The following is a 19,738-nucleotide window of genomic DNA, read 5'->3' as shown; positions in this document are numbered from 1 at the left end:
GATCCCAGCTGGTCCACTGATCTTTAGATATTTCTCTGCAGGACTTGAATGAAAAATTGGAATTGCCAAAGTTGGCTACTGACAGCAACCCAAGGCAGAATCTTTGAATCTTATTTCTTTCTTTATTTATTTGGTACTGAGGATTGAACCCAGGGGTACTTCACCACCAAGTTACATACCCAGTTCTTTTTTTGAGGCTGGTCTTCTCCTGAGTCACTGGTGCACACTAGATTCTGCTTGGATCTTTGAATCTTACAGTGAGGAAATGTTTATGCTTTGGTCACTGATCGATCCAAATAACTGGAATTGTGTTTGGCTCATGGTAGGCAATTAGTCATCACATGACCAGTGAGCAAATATATCAATAAGCTACCTATAACATACAGTCATAAACTTCAACATAATACTGACTTTCTTGTTCAAATGGTTACAGTTCTTAACGAATATTTTAAGTTGTTTTCACTAGACAGGTTTCTGTCCATCATTTATAGATACTTTTCAACACTGATTCTTTTTCCTCAGTGCCTAAGTCTCTGAGATTTACAAATAGAAAATCTTAATAATCCTGGATTTTGTGTGGTTTTTGGCTTTCATATCTCTGAGCCTTCCTAGTGTCAACCGAGCATCCTCAAGATTAAGAATGGTGGTGGGAGCACTATTTCCTGTGGTAAGCCCAGCTCTATTCCCATTCCCTCCCCCCACCCCCGCTGCCCCAACTCACACAAGGAAGGGCCATTTGTGTGGAAGTCTGCTTCTGGCTGAGCAGGAAGAAGACACAGGGAAACCCTGACCTACTTGTTTTTTCACCCTGTTGCCCTCCCAGCTTGGTTGCCAAGAAGTCTCCCTACACGTGTGTCCTGGGAGGAGATAAAAACAAGTGTTCACTCAGCTGGAAGTCCTACAAGGTAGTTCTTCAGCGGTATTAGCACCAAACTTGTGTTTCAGATGGAAAAGAAATAGAAGGCTGGAACACTGACCTGTGTGATATAGATGACTTTGTGCAGCTGGATTAGTATTTGCTGGATGGGATCACTGATCTGACGCACCTTCCTCTGGGACACAGCAATTCCTGCAGATGCTGTGGGTGAAAAATTCCACAGTTAGTCAAGTTCTCTTTCAAAGATGATATTAGTAAAAAAATGTTATACTTTTCTGAAAAAAAAATTAAAGGAAAGACCTCATCTTATAAATGAGACAACATGAAGAAACCCTGTAATATTTTATGATTTGGAATAAACAATTCCTTCCCTTTACTTCTCAAGCTTCTAAGTAAAATAATGATTGTACCTGTCATTTGCAAGACCAGTTGTCTACTGGATATTTCTCCTGCAATTTCAGCAAGGAGGAAGTGGTGCCTTGAATACTGTGGCCACTGAAAAGCCCAGCTTCAGATATACTTAAGTGGCTATAATGATTTTAAATTTTAAATTCATTATATCCTCCATAAAATATTTTAAAACCAATTTTGTCCCAACTAATAAACACAAACACCAAATAGGCGATGTTACAGAGAAATAAAACTTCTCTTAGCTAGAATTAAGTACTTTTTAAATCCTTGGTTATTATGAATTATAATTTTCACCTGAATTTCATCCTAGGCCTAAGCTGGGCACATTTATAATTTTTCCTGACTTTTCCTTATAAAGCTATATCAGCCACTCATACACAACTTGACACCTGTTAGTCTGATATGAGGCTATTTAAAGGGAAGAACTTGATCCCTATGATGGCTATCAGACCAACTCGACCTCCTCTTACCTCTAACTTCCCTTGGGAGGACATGGAAAAGGGACTTCAGATATGTGCCTTATGATATCCTTTCTCTCCCTGCCCTTAGCTTTCAGCATGCTTTCTGTAACCCTTAATAATTACCTTTAAAAAAACAGTTTCTATGATCCACTTTTCTTCTTTCCAAACAACATCAAACCATATGAAATTAAACTTGAATATAATCACTGCTTTAGCAATCATTAAGATTTTTTTCAAAATGATTCTTATTCAAGTGCTTTCTGAGAAAGCTTGCATATTTACCATAAATTCTTTGTTTACAAAACATTTAAAGAGAAAATGTAGTGTAGCGGTATAAGAGTTAACATGTGTTATTATAAGCATATTAAAATTTATATTTAAGACATATAAAAGAATAAAATATAAACATCCTCTTTACTATGTATCTTTAGTTGAAGTATTAGCACAAGGCATAATCAGATTCTATGTCAGCTGCAGTCAACATCTTGCTTAAATATTTGGAAGTTAAAGGATTTATCTCCCCTGAATACTCTGTCTCTTTTTAAGCATTAATTATTTGATCATTAAAATGAGGTTTAATAAGTTACCCTTAGGGTAAATATATGAAGGTAAATCAGAAAGCACTAATGTAACTGTAAAATAGAAAATGGGAGTTGTCTGCTCCAGCTTATAGAGATGGTCAAGTGTACACCTGCCACATTTTCTACAGTGAAAGTCCTTGCAGGAACAATGCTCAGAATGCAACCCTTTCTTTGTTCAGATCCATAGCAAAAAAAATGGAGACCAGGTGATGTGGCCAAGCTGATGCTACTACAGAAACATTAACTCTGCATTTTCTGAAAATGGCAGGGGGCTGGGGGGGAAGGGCTTGGGTTTTTAGCATTTCACATTGACTACTTTGTATTTTTTATTGGTAGACATGACAGCCATAGGTAACAAGTTAAAATCTCACGGCATTGGCAGAGAGCTCTTAGGCTTGTGATGACATTTGGGGTGGGATATCACACAGGTTTGACTCTACCTTGCCACAAGTATGTGCTCATCTGTGGCCCTAAATACAAAAACAGAGAGAGTTAGCTAGGTTGCCTACTTTGGGAACTGATCAATTATGCAAATTAACTTGAAAATTATTTCCCTTAAGACCTTTTAACCACTACCTTCTTAATCCCAGTAAATTCTTGACTTTCAAAAATAGTTTTGATGGCTTATTCAAAAAACTAAATTTCAGATGTTTAATTATGTTTGTTCCTTATAAAACAGCAAATGATCAAAATATAAGTATTACAAATGATGCTCAGGCTCCCTAGAAACCACCCCACACTCCCACACCTACCAAGATAATCCCTAATATCAACTTAGTGTATTGCCTTTTGGACTTTTTCTATCCATTTGTGTGTTGTGTGTGTGTGTGTGTGTGTGTGTGTGTGTATCTCCAGAACACTACTTTCCAAACTATGCTTGAGTCCTGAAATCAATTTAATGTGTTGTAATTCGATTCATTCCATTTGACAAAGGGAATGAAGCAAATTAGAAGAGGATAGAACAATTTCAGAGTACGTCTCATGTAGTAAGGGTCCACTCCATCAAGACATGACGGGTGTATCTTATTGAGGGTTATTTCCAAAAGATATTGAAAGCCACTACTATAGAAAGTCTCTGGTATTCTTTTCTTCTTTTCTATCCTTCTGTCCTTCTTTCTTCCTCAGTCCCTCCTATCCCTCTCTTCTTCCCTCCTTTGCCTTTTAAATGAATGGTGACACATCACACCTTATAGACTATTTCACAACTTGTTTTCTCAGCCTCTCATGGAGATCCTTTTCTTCCCCAACACACCCAGTTCTAGCTCATTCCATATAACTGCTGATAGTTTTACATGTTCTGGATGCACCATGGTTTACTTGGCCACTCCTGCCTTGCTGGGCACTGAGTTGCATTTCAATTCTCATGATTTTAAGTGATGCTGCACTGCATACACATGTGCATGCCTCACTGTGTGTTAAATACAAGAGCTTTTTCAAAGCTGACATGGAGAAATTAAATAGCTGGGCCCTAAAATATACACATTTCTTACAGTAACAAATTACTTGAGGGGCAAGGACTGAACCCAGGCTCTCACACATGATAGGTGAGCTTTATGCCAACTAAACCACATCTTCAGCCCCCTGTAACAAATGCATTTTTAAATGACTAAGTCACCTTATACTCTGACAGAAGATAAACTATTTTCCTATACCTCAATCGACACTACATATTATCAAATTTTTCAATTATGTCAATCTGATTTTTTCTATGCTGTATTTTTTTGAATGCAAGTGAGGTTACTATACTTTACTGTATTTTTTCTTGCTGATTTGTAAATATTCTTTACATATTCTGAATACTGATCCTTTTATTGTTCTTTGCATTTAAAAGCATTTTCACCTAATCTGTTACTTCTTTTGAATTTAAAGGGTCTTTCCCACCCTGCCATCTGAACTAAAATTAATGTTTAGTCTCGGGTACTGCCAAATCTCTCAGGTACATGCTGTCACTGTATCATAGCAAGCTGGAGTCCCATCATCTGCTTAGATCCATGGGGGATTCTTGCAGGATTACTAAACTGGGGTATGAGTTAGGACTGGGGAGACAAAGGAAATTTCAGACTGGGAATGATGTGTAAGAAGTCTACCTAAATATTTGCAAACTCTTGATTTCCTGGACAAGTGTAGCTGATTCTGGGTTTTTCATCTGATGGAATTCTCACATTTTTAGTATCCTCCTTCCCAATAATTTCAGTAAAAAAAAATTTTTTTTTGAAAATCCAAATAAATATATTTCCTTATTTTTATTCTTCATCTACTGATGAATAACCACCAAGTTCATGGCAAATATTAGCCTTATCATTTAATCTAGTTTTAAAGCATTTTTTCTCAATCTTTCAAATTAGCTTATTAATAATATTACACTTCCTAAATATTCACACAAAAAAGTAGAACATATTTATGTGAACAATTTTATCCCCAAAACATTTTTTACTAAAACAATTTTCCCTTAAAAAGAAATCAATGAGTGCTCAAAGCTCTGGATTCAATCCCCAACACACACACACACACACACATACAAAATGGCGTTGGGGAGGGGGAGCAAAAGAAAAAAATGATATCAGTGAGGTTGATTGTAGCACATGTGCAATGTCAGTCAAATATAACACGCCCAAGATTCATATCTATATGGTACTCCTTACTGTGGCATCTATACCATATTTGGTCTCCTAAAATTTAATACTATAGGAAAAAAATTTATTTTTAACAAAATCAAAGTTTAGACTATTAGAACACTTTGTACTCTTTCATAGTGTTTATTAAAACAACTTAGTGTTTTAAAACAGAGAAGTACAAAATTCCTCATAAGAGGCAATTGACTTTCAAGAATCAAAAATAATCCTACTTGCTTTCTTACTCGGAGGAAGGAATGGACGGAATCAAACTGCTCTTTTCCCCTCTGGAGTGTTAGTTAAGAGCATCTGGGGGAAAAAATGGTGCTTTCTTGGCACAGATGGGGCAAGACAGTGGGAAGCCCTTCACACACTGACTCTCACACACACAATCACACTGAAGGGTGACTGTTTTGCCCCCATTTTACAGATGAGCAAATTGAGTAGTGTAGTCTGAATCCTTCTTATTCCCCCAAACTCGGATGTTGAAATCCTGAACCCCAAGTTGACAGTATTAGGAAGCAAGGGATGGTGGGTGACAAGGTCATAGGGGCACAGCCCTCGTAAATGGGATCAGTGCCCTTAGAAAAGAGGCCCGAGGGAGCTATTCTTGCCACCACATGAAGACACAGCTAGAAAGAGCCTAGTGTGAGCCAGGAAGCAGGTTCTCATCGGACACAGAATTTGCCAGCACCTTGATCTTGGACCTCTAGTCTGCAGAACAATGAAAAATAAATTTCTCTTGTTTATTTGCTGCTCAGTGGATGGGATTTTTCCAGTAGCCTAAACTAAGACACTGAGCCTTAGTGGGGATAAGCACATTGCCCAACGAAGATCAAGGTGCAAGTGAACGCTGAGACATGAGAGGGGGCAGGCCCTGCGCGCTACTGCACCGACTCAGGCTAGACGGGTGTGAGGGGGCCCCCAGTTCTCCAGAACCCTCTCTAGGAGGCCATGTCACCACAGGCAATCCTTCCGGTTACCACAAAAATAAAATAATACTGAGACTCCTTTCCAGCCTGAAGTACTATTTTTCTTATTATGAGGGTTATTACTCTGAACACAAGGTTCTACCCATACCTTCAAGATTTCAATGTAAATATTTTTGTAAAGCACACGTGTGTAAGGAGTTGGAAGTGACAAGTCTTTGAATCTTGCACAGCATCCTGTGTTTTGATTTATTATCTCAGAGTCCACCCAAAATATCCAAGAAGGTTGCCAGTCTCTTGTGCATTACACTTGACTTATGCTACATAGCCACTCTATTGAAATTATAATTCATAACCTGACTTATAACCCTGAATCTGTTAGTACAAATTGCATGCACACACGTGTAGGTATGCACACCACACACACATAGACTGCATTGCATTTTCCCAACTGACCAAGACATAGTCTCAAAAAAATTCAGATTTTTTTCTGAATTCTGTCTGCTAAGAATCAGGAAGTTCTGGACAGGTGGAGAGATGAAAGGTAGAAGAGGAGAAGAAGGGGTGAAAATATTCTTTCCTTAAGGACTGGGGCCAACACACACATAAGCTATTCCAGTCTGGACCAAGGATCCTGATGAAAGACGGTACTGATTCACTCCATCCTCATCCACAAGGGTTTCGTGGGAGATCCACCCAGTGACAAAAGGCGCAAAGGTTCCACTTGAGAAGACCAGGGGGAATCAGTAGGTCTTTGATTGGTACATGGCCTCGGTGTGATGGAAGGGCATATTTGAGTGGTGGCTTCTGAATACAAGGAAACGTTCCAGCAAATAACAGTCAGTCAAACAATTCGAGGGTGGCACCTGGAGAGCAGCAGGGTGAGGTGCTATGTGTGTGGTGTCATGAAAAGTCACAGCATGTGCAGAGCTGGAGGCCACCAGACACCATTCAGGAGGGTGAGGAGTCACCAGGTGCTTATGTTTCAGGAAAGATCCTTTCATGAGGAGAAGCCTAGAGCCAAGCTAAGATCCTGGATTGAACATGCTCTCCTCTGGGTACCAGGAGCATGGTTTCAGAGAACTCACAAATTCTTTGGGCCTTGATGTCTTCATGTGAAATGGGCACATGGTGAAAAGTGGAACTGGGCTAGAGTTGTCTCTGCATTAGCAGAGATCTACAATGTGGTCACCATCTGTGGAAATCAGGAACTCTGAGCCCCAGAGGCTGCTGAAGCATGGGCCTCCATGGTTAAGAGAGTGACATCTGCTATGGTTTCAATCTGGTTTGTTCCCCCAGATTCATGCAGGAGTTCAATCACTGAAGGCATGTAACACTGTTAAGAGGGTACAGACATAATCTGCTTATGGTGTTCAGAACTGGGCCTCTGGGAAGTTACTAAGCTTAGATAAGGTCATTAGGGTGGAATCCTCCATGATTGAATACTGGAAACTTTACTAGAAGGAGGAGAGAGACCAATGATACAGACACAGACAGCCATGCTCCCTGTGTCCTGCTTGTGACTCCACGTACTATCTAGTGATTGCTGGCAAGAAAGATACCAACAGAACTGAACAAGTACCAGCACCTTGCTCTTGCTAAATAAGCTAAATAAGCCTCTTTTCTTTGTAAAGTTAGTCTGCCTCAGGTAATTCATTATGGTCCTGAAAAGTTAACTAATACAACATCTCATTAAAAAAAAAATGGTGACAGAGAAGATGCTTAATCAGGGGCTTGGGCATGGGATAATTCCTGGTGCAGACCAACAGACAGTTGTACAATCTGTTGGCAGGAACTGTTAGAAAGGAACTTGACAGTCTGGGCCTTTTTCCTCTGCTACCTTTAGCCCTGGTGCAATTTCCCACCGGATGGCAGAAAGCTATGTCAAAATATCAGCTCCCCTTTTGCCCCCTGGGTGATCAGGCAACAAACTCCTTTCATTTGAAACTTCAGAAACAAGCAGTTTAAAGGCCACAGAAGCAAGACTGCTTTGAAGTCCTTCCCTCTTAAATTCTAGCTGAGGCTTTTCTGTAATGCATCTTTCATCCTGTTCTGACTTAACAATTTTGTATGTTTGAGGGGAAGGGTCCCCCAGTTCAAAAACTACCATCTCTTCAGTTATTTTTCCATAATATAAAATACCACCTCAGGGGTTTTAAAGTTGAAATTCCCAGAGATGGCCACATAGAACAGGGCGAGCGCTGTTTGCACAATGCACACAGCTGCATTACCTCTCACACTTGGTCCCACCAACATGGCCAGTCCAGCAGCAGAGCATGAGGCCAGCATTCGCCCAAGATGGCACGAAAGGGAGGAGCCAGGGAACTGAGAGTGAGTTCCTGGGCTTTAAAAAATAATAGTCTAGGGGCTGAGGCTGTGGCTCAGCAGTAGCACGCTTGTCTGGAATGTATGAGGCACTGGGTTCCATCCTCAGCACCACATATAAATAAATAAATAAAGGTCCATTGACAACTAAAGAAAAATTTTTTTTAAAAAGCAATAGTCTAAACAAAAGGCAGAAAGACTCAAAAGAACTGTCGCTGAACAAACTCTTCTTCCTGCCCCTTGAAGGTGCAATAAAGCTTCTCTGAGGAGGGACTTGAGGAGACAAGAAGAAGAGTAAGGCTCAGGAGGCACCCATGTTCCCACTTGCTCTGGGCAAAGTCTGGTGTTGGGGCAGGAAGGAGGAGAACAGTTGGACGACAGAACTCAGACTTTGGGGATCCAGGCGTGCAAGGTGTGTGCTCCTTCCCACTATGGTATGGGGGAGCAGGTGGGAAGCAGTAGAGAGAGCTTTATGGGACATCAGAGAGAAATTCTGAGTCGCCAAGTCTCCATGCCCAGGCGATGGGGAAGAACAGGCCAGCCCTCCCCATGTCCCTGACAAGATGGGAAGCAGGCCAGCTGGCCCTGTAGAGACCTTGCTTTCTTGTCAAAGGGGACACAGCCATGGGTGGAAACACAGAATCTAGAAGTAAGGCAGCCAGTGTAGTGCCACTTCTAAGGCCCCCATGTGGAAGGGTAACCACACTCACTCAGATCAGTGTCGGCACAGGTGTCTCAAAACCCTAGTACTAAAATGCTTACAAAACCCTGGGAACAAAAAAATTCCACCCTTGGAAAGAGAGAAGAGTGATTGTCAATTTGCCGAATATCATTCTAATTTAATAAAGAAATCAGCAACACATTGAAATTTATCTGTAGGCGAACTGATTATGTCTTTAGATAATAGCAGAGATAGATTTTGAATTTGGAGGAAATATCAAAAGTCACATTTTTATTCCTGAATTTGTGACCTAAAAATAGCACATGCATTTGGCCTAGTCCATAGAGCCTGGTTCTTCTCTGCTGTCTCAGTTATTCCTTATGCTATGCTGCAATTACTAAACACTGACTTCCTTTATTCCTACTAGAGGGAATTTTTCCTTTTCCTGAAAAACTGGTGATCCAGTTGATCTAAAAAGAATGGAAAGTAAAGGAGAGGTTTGCCCCCTTCACTCCTCACCAAGCTAGAAAATTTTCTAATAACCATACATGGTCCTAATCCGATACTCTTAGGATAAGTCAAAGATTATTTAACTAACAATCTGCACCAATAAATGTGCAGGCTGATAATAACCCTGTAGTATTAGAGGTTAACCTACAGAAATTGGCATGTTGGTATGACTTTAATTCTGAACAAGAAGTTGGTATGGTTTTATCACACTGTAGAACTTTCACAAGTTTTATATTTAATTAAGCAATCTTTTTTAAAATTATTTTTTTTATTTTTAGGTGTGGAAACAATACCTTTATTTTATTTATTTATTTATATGTGGTGCTAAAGATCAAACCCAGGGCCTCATATGTGCTAGGCAAGTGCTCTACCACTGAGCCACAACCCCATCCCCTACTTATGCAATTTTATTTCTGCTTTTCCTTCTTGCTAACTATTTATATCCCTGTCCTTCTAATGCACATAGAATCAACTCTTTTGACCTCCTCCAGGTCCTATCATTAATGGGTTAAAATTTGGACACTTGCTAAAGAAGAACTTTCAACAACTGTGCTTTTACACTCCAATACAATAAAAAAATACTTTGTTATATAAATAAAAATGTTAACTGACACACTAACTAAAACATCCCCAACAATCTGTTGAGCACATAGGAAAGAGTATCAATTAAGAATAAGCTGGGAGTCTTGGGTGTGTTGGCACATGCCTGTAATCCCAGTGGCTCAGGAGTCTGAGGCAGGAGTTCAAAGCCAGCCTCAGCAAAAGTGAGGTGCAACTCAATAAGACTCTGTCTCTAAATAAAACACCATATAAGGCCGGGGATGTGGCTCAGTGGTTGAGAGCCCTGAGTTCAATTATAGAATAAAATAATGAATGAGCTGGTCTTCCCTATAAAGGACAGGCAAGTGGCCTGGAGAGAAGAAAGAGGCCGCTTGCTGGCAGGAGAGTGATTCCTACGGCAGCCATTGGAAGCAGCCTAACTTAGTTGTTTCATCATTTTTCTTAAAGAAAGGAAACTAACAAAAACTTCACAACTGATTCAATGATTAATATTCTCTTGTGGGTTAAACATTTGTTAAAGTCCTAAGGAACCGAACAACTCCTCAAACAGAAGCCAACGCATGAATGGATTCTTGGCTGTTGGTACTGAACATTTCTGCATTTGTCAAATTGCATGGTTCATGTGCAAAGACTTCACATGAACCCAAGGTTCTTGATCTTCAGGTTTCTCATTACTATTGACCCATCCATCGTCACCCTCTTCAATATTTAAATTGGTCTATGTGACAAACCAGTTTGAATGACTTTGGGAAAACTATTTTTTAAATCCATTAAAAAAAAACATTAACAATACAATTTGGAATTTGAGAGCCATGCTTTTCTCCATTAATTCAATTACTTTGTATAGTATGCTACACTCATTACCCAAGTCACAGTGACCTCCCTTCATTCCTGCCAGAGAGTGGTGTGCCTTTCAACCCTTCCTTTCTTTAGCCTTTGCTCCCAGGCAGAAACCCTGAGGGCAGCAGTGTGAGCTGCCATTTAACAGCTGATTCCAGCTGGCACTTGTCTCAGATTGAGGCCATCAATAATTTCTGTGAGACTGAACATCTCATTAAAATGACACGGCCCTGCAAAGATCACAGAAAAAAATCTGCATCTCCAGGAAGGGACCTGGTGGGACCTGGTGTGACTTCCTCAGTGCCTCCGTTGGCATAAAGAATTAGGAAGCAAAGCATCATTGATAAAGGAAATTTGTACCTTCCACTCCTACCCCAAGCTGAAGTCTAATATTAAAAAAAATAATAATACAGGTTGAATAGCCTTTATTTGAAATGCTTGGGAAGAGAAGTGTTTTGAATTTCAGATTGCTTCACAATTTGGTATATTTGCATATACATCATGAGACATCTTGGAGAAGAGATCCAAGTCCTAAACCAAAATTCATTTATGTTTTATATATATGCCTTGTGCCCATAGCGTGAAGGTAATACTACACCATATTTTTAATGCATGGATATTGTGACTGCAACTCATCACATGAACTCATGTGTGAGTTTTTCACATGTCAGCATTTTAAAAATTTCAGTTTGGGGATAATTTCAGATTTTGGATTTTCAGATTAAAGATGATCAGCATGTATTTAAAAGTTCGATGTAAAAAAATAATGTTCTTTCAAACTACTTATGCAGTTGGTCTCAATAAAATAGCAAGGATAAACAAGAGCTAAATACATGCTGGATCTGCATCAGTTACTGAATAAGTACTTTTCAAGGGCCTGACCTCAGAGAACCCACTTAAGGCATATATCAAGATATCAACACACACACACACACACACACACACACACACACACACACACACCACTATTTATGTATGTAAAATTTTACTGAAGATGCCTATAATCTAATTGGGAAACATATATAACGTACTACAAATCAAACAAAAATATAAACATTACATTAATTGGACACCAAGTTATATAGCATAGACTACTATTATAAGAATTTTGACTAAAATCTAGTGAGCTAATTTTTACATGCTAAAAATGTTTCTGTGAGATAAAATAAGGTAAAACATGGATTCAAAATCACACTGACAATTGTGAAAATCCCTTTTACATACTGCGTGTCAATGAAAGCAAGCTACTAAGGGTTGCTTGTATAAAGACAACTAGAGTATTAGCTGTGCTCTCTAGAATATTTGGATGAAATGTTGACTACTTTATTTATATCTGACCTTTATGAACAAAAGACAAGTATAAAAATAGATTCATAGTTATCTAGGAGGAAAAAAAATTAAGAGCTCAGAAATCGTGATGTGACAGTTTCTATTCATAAGAATCTCCATACATCAGTTCAATGTCTGGGTGTCAGATACTGTCTAAATGAAAAACTGAACATGAGAGGAAAAACTGCCAGTGTTAATCCAGTCAAATTAGGCCACACTCTTGACATTACATCTGCACTTTAAAATTTGGGTTTGATACACACACCCCAGAATTTACATTTAACTCATGCTAAACACATCCATAACATTACAGTGTGCCCCAGGTACATGACAAAGAATACATTTCCTGAGTTGTTTTGACATTATTAAATTTTCAAAAATATGTCATTTCCTTTGCTTCAAGAGAAAACTTTTTTGAATAAAGACAACAGACCTTGAACTTTTTGGCTGTGCAAAATGTTTAGTAATAGATAGTGGTTTGATTAATTGCTTTGACTCTCGAAATAAAAGAATCAATCTGTTTTTAAAGAACTAAGTTCCCTAAGCCATCAGGAACTAATATCAGATATATCAAATTTGAAATAACCGTAGTTTAAAAGGTATACATTTCCCCATTTTTTCTTTCCATTGGTTATATCAAGATTTAAGTTTTAGTATGGTATAACTCTATCCTCACCACTTCTTAAATATTAGCTAATGCTCTTTCATAACAAAGACCATAGATTACAAGATAAGGACATAATGATATCTAATTAGAATTTAATGTTGTTTTTCTTGGTTCTTTATTTATGTTTAGAACTTCCATTTATTTACGGCAAGTGTACCTTCCTGGTTTCTCATTTACAGAAATAATAACAATTTCCCCTGCAAGTAAGTTTGAGAAAGTGAGTCAGTTTAAGGAAAATATTCAGAAAATAGTAACACACATGGTACTCAGATAAGGCTAAATGTGTCCAATGGTAATTCACAAGTGACAAAGATTAGGGAAACGGAGCTAAAATAAACATAATAAAGATATTTATCTGGGGCTGGGGATATAGCTTAGTTGGTAGAGTGCCTGCCTTGCATGCATAAGGCCCTGGATTGAATCCACAGAACCACCCCCCCGGCCCCCCCCAAAAATATATATATGTGTGTATATATCCATTCTTTGAGTCCATGTTAATAACTTTAATATTTTCAATGATACAATATGGAATTCCTAAATTTTCATTTCTGTTGGCAGGGAATTGCAACCTAGTATTTAACCCCCCAAATGTGTATAAATTATTGATACAATTTGTTTGTATTAGAAGAAAGAACAAGAGGACTTTTAATAAAAGTAACTTGAAATAGTTTCATGGTTATGTTCCACAGAGGTTTGGAGGTAACTTTAAATACTGCTGTATCATCACACTATGAACCTAAAAATCTGTAAGTACCATACAGGAAAGATCATATTATAACACAGCTACTTGGAACCCTAAAATGATGCTTCCTACCTGTGGTTCTGCCATAGTACATGGAAAATAATGTGCATATACTAGAAAAATCAATAGCACACTCATACAAAATTCTCCCTTCCTGCCTTTTTTTTTTAAATTAGGCAATAACATCTACAGGGTTGTAGATGTTGATTATGTTCCTTTCCATCCAAGAAAACTAAATGAAATGGTAAATAAAAACTTAAAAATACACCAATATAATGTGCCTTTAAAAAAAAAAAACATTCACACATCAGTGCTTTACCCACTCTTAGCAACAAGTTGTTAAGGTGACTCACAAGTGATCTCCTGACACCTTAATCCAGACTCACTTCCCTGTTGTTGGAGTACAGTGTCAGTGTCCCCTCTTTACACTCTGAGGCCAGAAGTACCCAGGGAATGACTAGAAAAAAGCATGACTTGCAGATAAGGTGACCCAGGTCACTGGGGCTGGTACCAGTTATTTAAAATTTGATAAAAACAACTAATAGTTTGAATTTACCTACAATACTTTAAAAAAGTACGACTTTAGTAATATATAGAAAAATAATTCTGTAATAAGATTGGGGAAAATGAAGGTCTAGTTTTTGACTCAAAAATGTGAAGACTCACAAAATCTGAGTGGCAACCCAAATTTTCTCCAGTGCAATAATGTGCTCAACAATATTGGAAAAACTGTTAACTCCTTTTATAGGTAAGATGTAGCATTCACTGGCACTGAAGATGCCAGTTGATTTAGTGTTTTCTGATTCATATTTTAAAATATATAAATTAGTGACTTTTTTTAAATTAGAAGGTATAACAAAGTGGAAGAATAAAGGATATATGTAAACTGTGCTATAATATAAATAGTTTGCTAAAGATCCAGAGACCTGATCAATATCACTGATATAAAATCCAGCCTTACACTGGTCCAACTCAATATGCCTTTTAATAAAAATAATTCCTATTATTAATTATGACAGAACCATGAAGTGTTAACACATATGTGTGTCTCACACTTGCCACTATAGAATCAGTCAACAACAATCATTTTAGCTTCATGATTATGTTATTAACTTACCTTTGCCAACACAACAGGAACAGAGCCATGGTCAACATGGGAGTTTAGGCATCTCAATAATAAAGCCATCTTGTTTTGCATCTATGCTGACACTGTAATGACCTCACACTGTCAATCACTCTTTCAAGGAAAATTTAACAAACGTCTACTAAGCATGGTCCAAGATTACAGTGAATCCATTCACATCATCTGTGTTCACCATACACATCAACTGCACAAAATATTGTGAATCAAGGAAGCTAAAGTGAGCACAGCATTAAACAATAATCTCACATTAACCAAAATAATCAAATAGAACTTTATACTCAAGAGTCAAATATTCACAATATTAAAGCACAATCACTAGGGATTTTTTTTTTAATTGTTCAGGGTTAGCTAATAATTTTACTGTTACTGTTGCACTCTGAGTCTCTTTCAAAGAAATTAGAAACATATTAATTAATACATCCATTCCTTCCCAAACCATCATTATAAACTTTTAAGTTTAAGGATCCATACTTTATAAATTAGAGAAACAATATAATAAAATATCATTTTAATCAAATATAAAGAAAAAATAATTTTATGAACCAGAGTAAAAGAGATTTAAAAAAAAGAAGAAGAAAAAGTATTCACTCCTTGGATCATGTAGGCATAGACTTTACAGAAATACCTACATGAAACACAGTTACTATTTTTTGTTAGTAGGTACACACTTAAACATCAATAGCTTAACTGTTTAACATTCCCACCAAGGTAGAAATGCAAATTTTGGAAAAAGAGCCTATAATATTTTAGTCAATAAGTGAACACAGAAAGCATTTTGTTACCATCAAATTGCAATAATGGTGGAAAACCACAGAATTCTCCTGCTATTTGTATTAAAATTACCCCTCAAACATCCATCAGAGGTTTCAGGCCCAACTATAATTCTGTGTTCACCCATTCTGTACTTAACATTAATGTGTTCTAAGGAGTACTACCATGATCTTTGAGATTTCGAAGAATCACAGCAGGAAGGCTGTGGGACTGCCACCCTGTCCCTAACTTGGCCTCTAGTTCCTTAACGTGGGCCCTGAGCATGAGGGGTGGCACTTTCAGAAGCAGGTCAAGAGGCAGCAAAGCTGAAGAAATAAAAGGGGGAAAGGTATGAAACTGTAACATAAATCACACTGAATTTCAGGAAGGTATGTTGCATTCTATTGCTACCAACACTCAGTTACCTGGTCTTGGTCTTGATCCTATTCCTCCAATGTAGTCCCTGGAAACCAAAGTAGAGGCCATTAGAATGACTCTTTAGACTTGGACTTGACAAACATTTGCTCTTGGCCTACTCGGCTGTGGTCTACATTATAAATTTAAGTGCATGCTATTCTCCTTCAAGACACTCTCGAGAGGTTAAGGGAAATAAATTCGAATGCAGAACAGAATGGTCATGCAAACAGGTAGACATGGAAGAACTCTTGTCTCACCAGGGTTGCTTATAAGTTTTAAGTACAATTAAGAACATAAATCTTCATGCCCTGTGTGATTTTCTTATTACACTTAAAATCAAAACAGTGACTTTTGTACTAAAAAATATTTAAATGTTATATGTTGGATTTTCCATGATTGGTTTCTGTAGTCTTTGAAGGAAAAAAAAGAAAAGAAACCTATAAGTCTTCCGTTGACATGAGATGATGTTTTTTCGTTTAAAAGGGTTACTTTTCCTTAGAGTTTCTAGTGCTGTTCATATCCCTTGATTTTCTTGCCTCTAAATTCTAGACTGCCTGATCATTTCGAAAGTTGGTGTCAGGCCTTCCACCTAATCTCCAGTCTTATATTTCCCACCATAACCCTGCAGCCAGTTTCATACTTGTTTTCTGTAATGAAATGAGAAACATCTGTGCCCTGACAAGCTACAAGAACTATACTTCGATGTAATGCAATCCAACAAAACAATATATTGAACATCTATGAGGCACATGATAGGTATTTTCTCAGTAGGAGTGAATGTTAGGTTTCAAATACAAGCAAACATGACTGATAATTCTCTTGCCCCAACTCTTTCATTTTAATCATCAAATTTTCTATACCTGTATCCAACTCACACCTAAATTTTTAACAAAATTGCACTCATACCACTTAAGTACCAGAACAATACAATACCAAATCCTTTGTATCCACCTATGAGTTCCTTCTCTGTCCCTTTCTACCCCCTTGACTCTCACCAAGCCAGCCCCTCTCTTGATCATATATATATATAATTTTTTTCCTGTTCCAGCCCAAGTTTCCAGAGCCCTGAAATATAATGAAACTCGCCAGTTTTGGAGTGTTAATATATTTTCCATAGACCTCTGATAAGAAACATGTTTAAAGAGAGAAAGTAATGGACAAGCTCTAGGAGAGTTCAATAGAGAAAGGTTCACAGGAGTGCCCCCGTGTGGATGGGTAGCCTCAGGGCTGGGCTAAAGAGTTGAGCATTTGCTTTGGCTTCCTCACATCCTTGAACATGCAACAGAGCCTGGAAAATGCTTTTGGGGTACCATTATCTCCTAGCCTTCTGGATGAGTCCAGCACTGCCCAATAAAAATATAATGTAAGCCACAAGCATAATTTAAAATTTTTTCTGGTAGCCACATTATTAAAAAGTAAAATAAATAAATAAGGTGAAATTAATTTTACAATTTATTTAATCAAATATTTCCCATAATATTATCATTTTAACATGTAAAATAAATGACTTTTTACATGGTTTTACATTTAAAATAATATTAAGTAAAACTAGAAAATTCAGCTCCTAGGTTACGCCAGCCACATTTCAACTGCTCAAGAGTCAGTCACAGGTGCATAGCACTCTCCATATTTAACACTGCAGATGCTTCCACAGAAGGAAGTCCTCATACACACATTAGAGTCATGCCATATAGTTGCTAACTCTACAGTAGTAGCCCAAAACAGGCCTCATCATCTTTAAAAGGTGAATAAAAAATCCAACTTATGGAGAACTTTTATCCAAGTTTATGGGTGTTCCTGAAAAGCTGGTAACCACTCATATACTGAGTTAGATGACTATTGTTGTCCTGAAGAACTCAATATTTCATACACTTGCACATATTAAAAAATAGAATACGTAGTAGGATGTGTGAATGAGGCCCTTCTGGCAATGCCAGGTTGTACCACCTTTGTTACTCCTTTATATAATTCTAAATTCTTCTTTAATCAACTTTGGTGAATGTTTTCAAAGAAATATCACACAGTCACTCATTTATTCATCCACTAAATAGTTATTGAGTTCCTACTCCAAGTAGGCACTGTGCTAGACACTAGAGAGGGGATGGCCAAAAGAAACCAGTCTCATAGTCTTGGACCTTAAGAGATTATTAAGTATAACGGGGAAAAAATATATTGATTTCTCTGGAAACTATATCATTAACCATAAGAAAGTAGTCATCTGAAACTTCAAAACAGAACGGATTCATTGTGACCAGTGGTGACAGCTTCTGCTGTGCAATTGTTTTTGCTCACAGATGGACAAATGACTGAAATTATGCAGAGCCTGAGGGAAGTCGGCCTCTCTCTCTAGATTGAAGCATGTGGAGTGTTTATGTCCAATGGAACATTATGGCCACAGAGGATGGCGTTCCCATAATAGCTCAAGCTGGAAAACACAAAGGAAACATTCCAGACATTTTTTTTTGGTGAAAAGGCCCAAACATATTGAAGAATGTGACCTCTGAAAGTTTTAACATGAGTGCTAGCCAATAGCAATTCAGACGGACCAAAGGAGGTTGAAAGGATTCCAAAAGGCCATCACCTGCAGGACTCTTCTGATCTGCTGTGACCTTAAAAGAGAATCTGGAGATGTCAAAAATGAGTGTGAGCCTACAACTTCCACCTCAAATCACTAATGGGTAAGGTGGAGAACATAGACATGAGTTGTCGTTGTTGTTTTGTGTTTTTTTTTTTTTTTTTGTTGTTGTTGTTTTTAATTTTCAGTAGACTTTTCACGGAATTAATTCAAACAGAGCATGAATTATTGGGCCAATTATTTTGTCACCAGAGTCCTGGCTATGAAGGAAATAAAGCTCTAGACTTGTCTCTCTCATAAGAATTTCTTTAAATATATCTCTGAACGAAGAAAATATTTTCACATGGATTTTAGTGTATCACATAACTAAATTGTGAAAAGTAGTCAACACTGCTTGATGTTGACAATAATTTTAAAAAGTTTTAACCTTTTAAAATGAGAAGCTTGGCTTACAATATTAAGAATATGCCTTTCGAGGCTCTAGCAACTACACCAGAGGAGCTAACGAGGATTTTACAGCCGAAAGTCTCTTCTGCGCAGTGACATTCATAAGCATGTCTTGTGTGAATAAGTGACATTAGGTAGGGTTGAGCTCTCATATTCAATAAGGGCCCTCATCTATCTGTAAAGTTAATAGAGCTGCTATCAGGACCAGGAAGCGTATGATGCTCCTATGCCCTGCACTCATATTGCAGTGACAGCCAGAAACAGATGAGCAATATGCCAGCAGAGTGTAGAACTGTTGAAGGAAAGGAATCGAGGGGGGCATTGTTTTGTTTCCATTTTATTTGTTTTGTTTTGCTTGGAAGGCGGCTGGACTATGATATTGGCAGGTAGGCCAGGTTGATTCTGGCAAGTCATGGTCAAGAAGAATCCATTTCATCAAAGGAAAACTAGATACAGACTATGAAAAAGGGCTGAGGAGAAAATAGCCACAAGTAAAAATAAGCAAGACATCTGTTAAAGGTGGGAATAATCACAGGTTCTAAGATGGCATAAGGGTCTTTGGGGTCGCATCCTTGATGCCTTATGATTACAAAGACCATCATCGTCTCTATACACAAAGATTAGAGTCAGAAGCATACTCTCAAACACAAATATGCATCACCAATTTATCAAAGAAGTTGTGAACCACAGGCATCTCTGGTACTGCAAACATCTGATGTCTCAAACCAGCTTGCCAACTATACCCTGGGTTGCCTTGGCAACAGGAGGCAAGCAGGCATGGAAAAATCTTGTTGCCTGAGCAACCGAATCTTAAAAAAAAAAAAAAAAAAAAAAACAACTAGGCCTTAAGCTCTGACTATGTCAAAAGCTATAGATCCAAGCCAATAAAGAAGATTTCA

At 37.9% G+C, this 19,738-nt stretch overlaps 1 protein-coding gene across 3 annotated transcripts in view; it reads right to left on the bottom strand.

The window, feature by feature from the left end:
- Window positions 1–19,738, bottom strand: part of Nek10 (NIMA related kinase 10) — a 207,813-nt gene that overhangs the window by 32,991 nt on the left and 155,084 nt on the right. Inside the window, exons 30-33 of one of the 3 annotated variants that reach the window (XM_005317280.5) lie at window positions 15,826–15,863; window positions 15,586–15,726; window positions 2,771–2,800; window positions 978–1,078 (exon numbers count right to left, since the gene is read on the bottom strand). In XM_005317280.5, the coding sequence (XP_005317337.1) occupies window positions 978–1,078; window positions 2,771–2,800; window positions 15,586–15,726; window positions 15,826–15,863 (310 nt within the window). The remainder of the gene's footprint in view (window positions 1–977; window positions 1,079–2,770; window positions 2,801–15,585; window positions 15,727–15,825; window positions 15,864–19,738) is intronic. The other 2 variants (XM_040289877.2, XM_040289879.2) reach the window with 2 other exon arrangements.

Source organism: Ictidomys tridecemlineatus, chromosome 2 (genome assembly GCF_052094955.1).
Source record: "Ictidomys tridecemlineatus isolate mIctTri1 chromosome 2, mIctTri1.hap1, whole genome shotgun sequence".
Taxonomy (NCBI): domain Eukaryota; kingdom Metazoa; phylum Chordata; class Mammalia; order Rodentia; family Sciuridae; genus Ictidomys; species Ictidomys tridecemlineatus.
The sequence above is the reverse complement of the archived record's forward strand: the minus strand, read 5'-3'. Positions and strand labels throughout refer to the sequence as shown.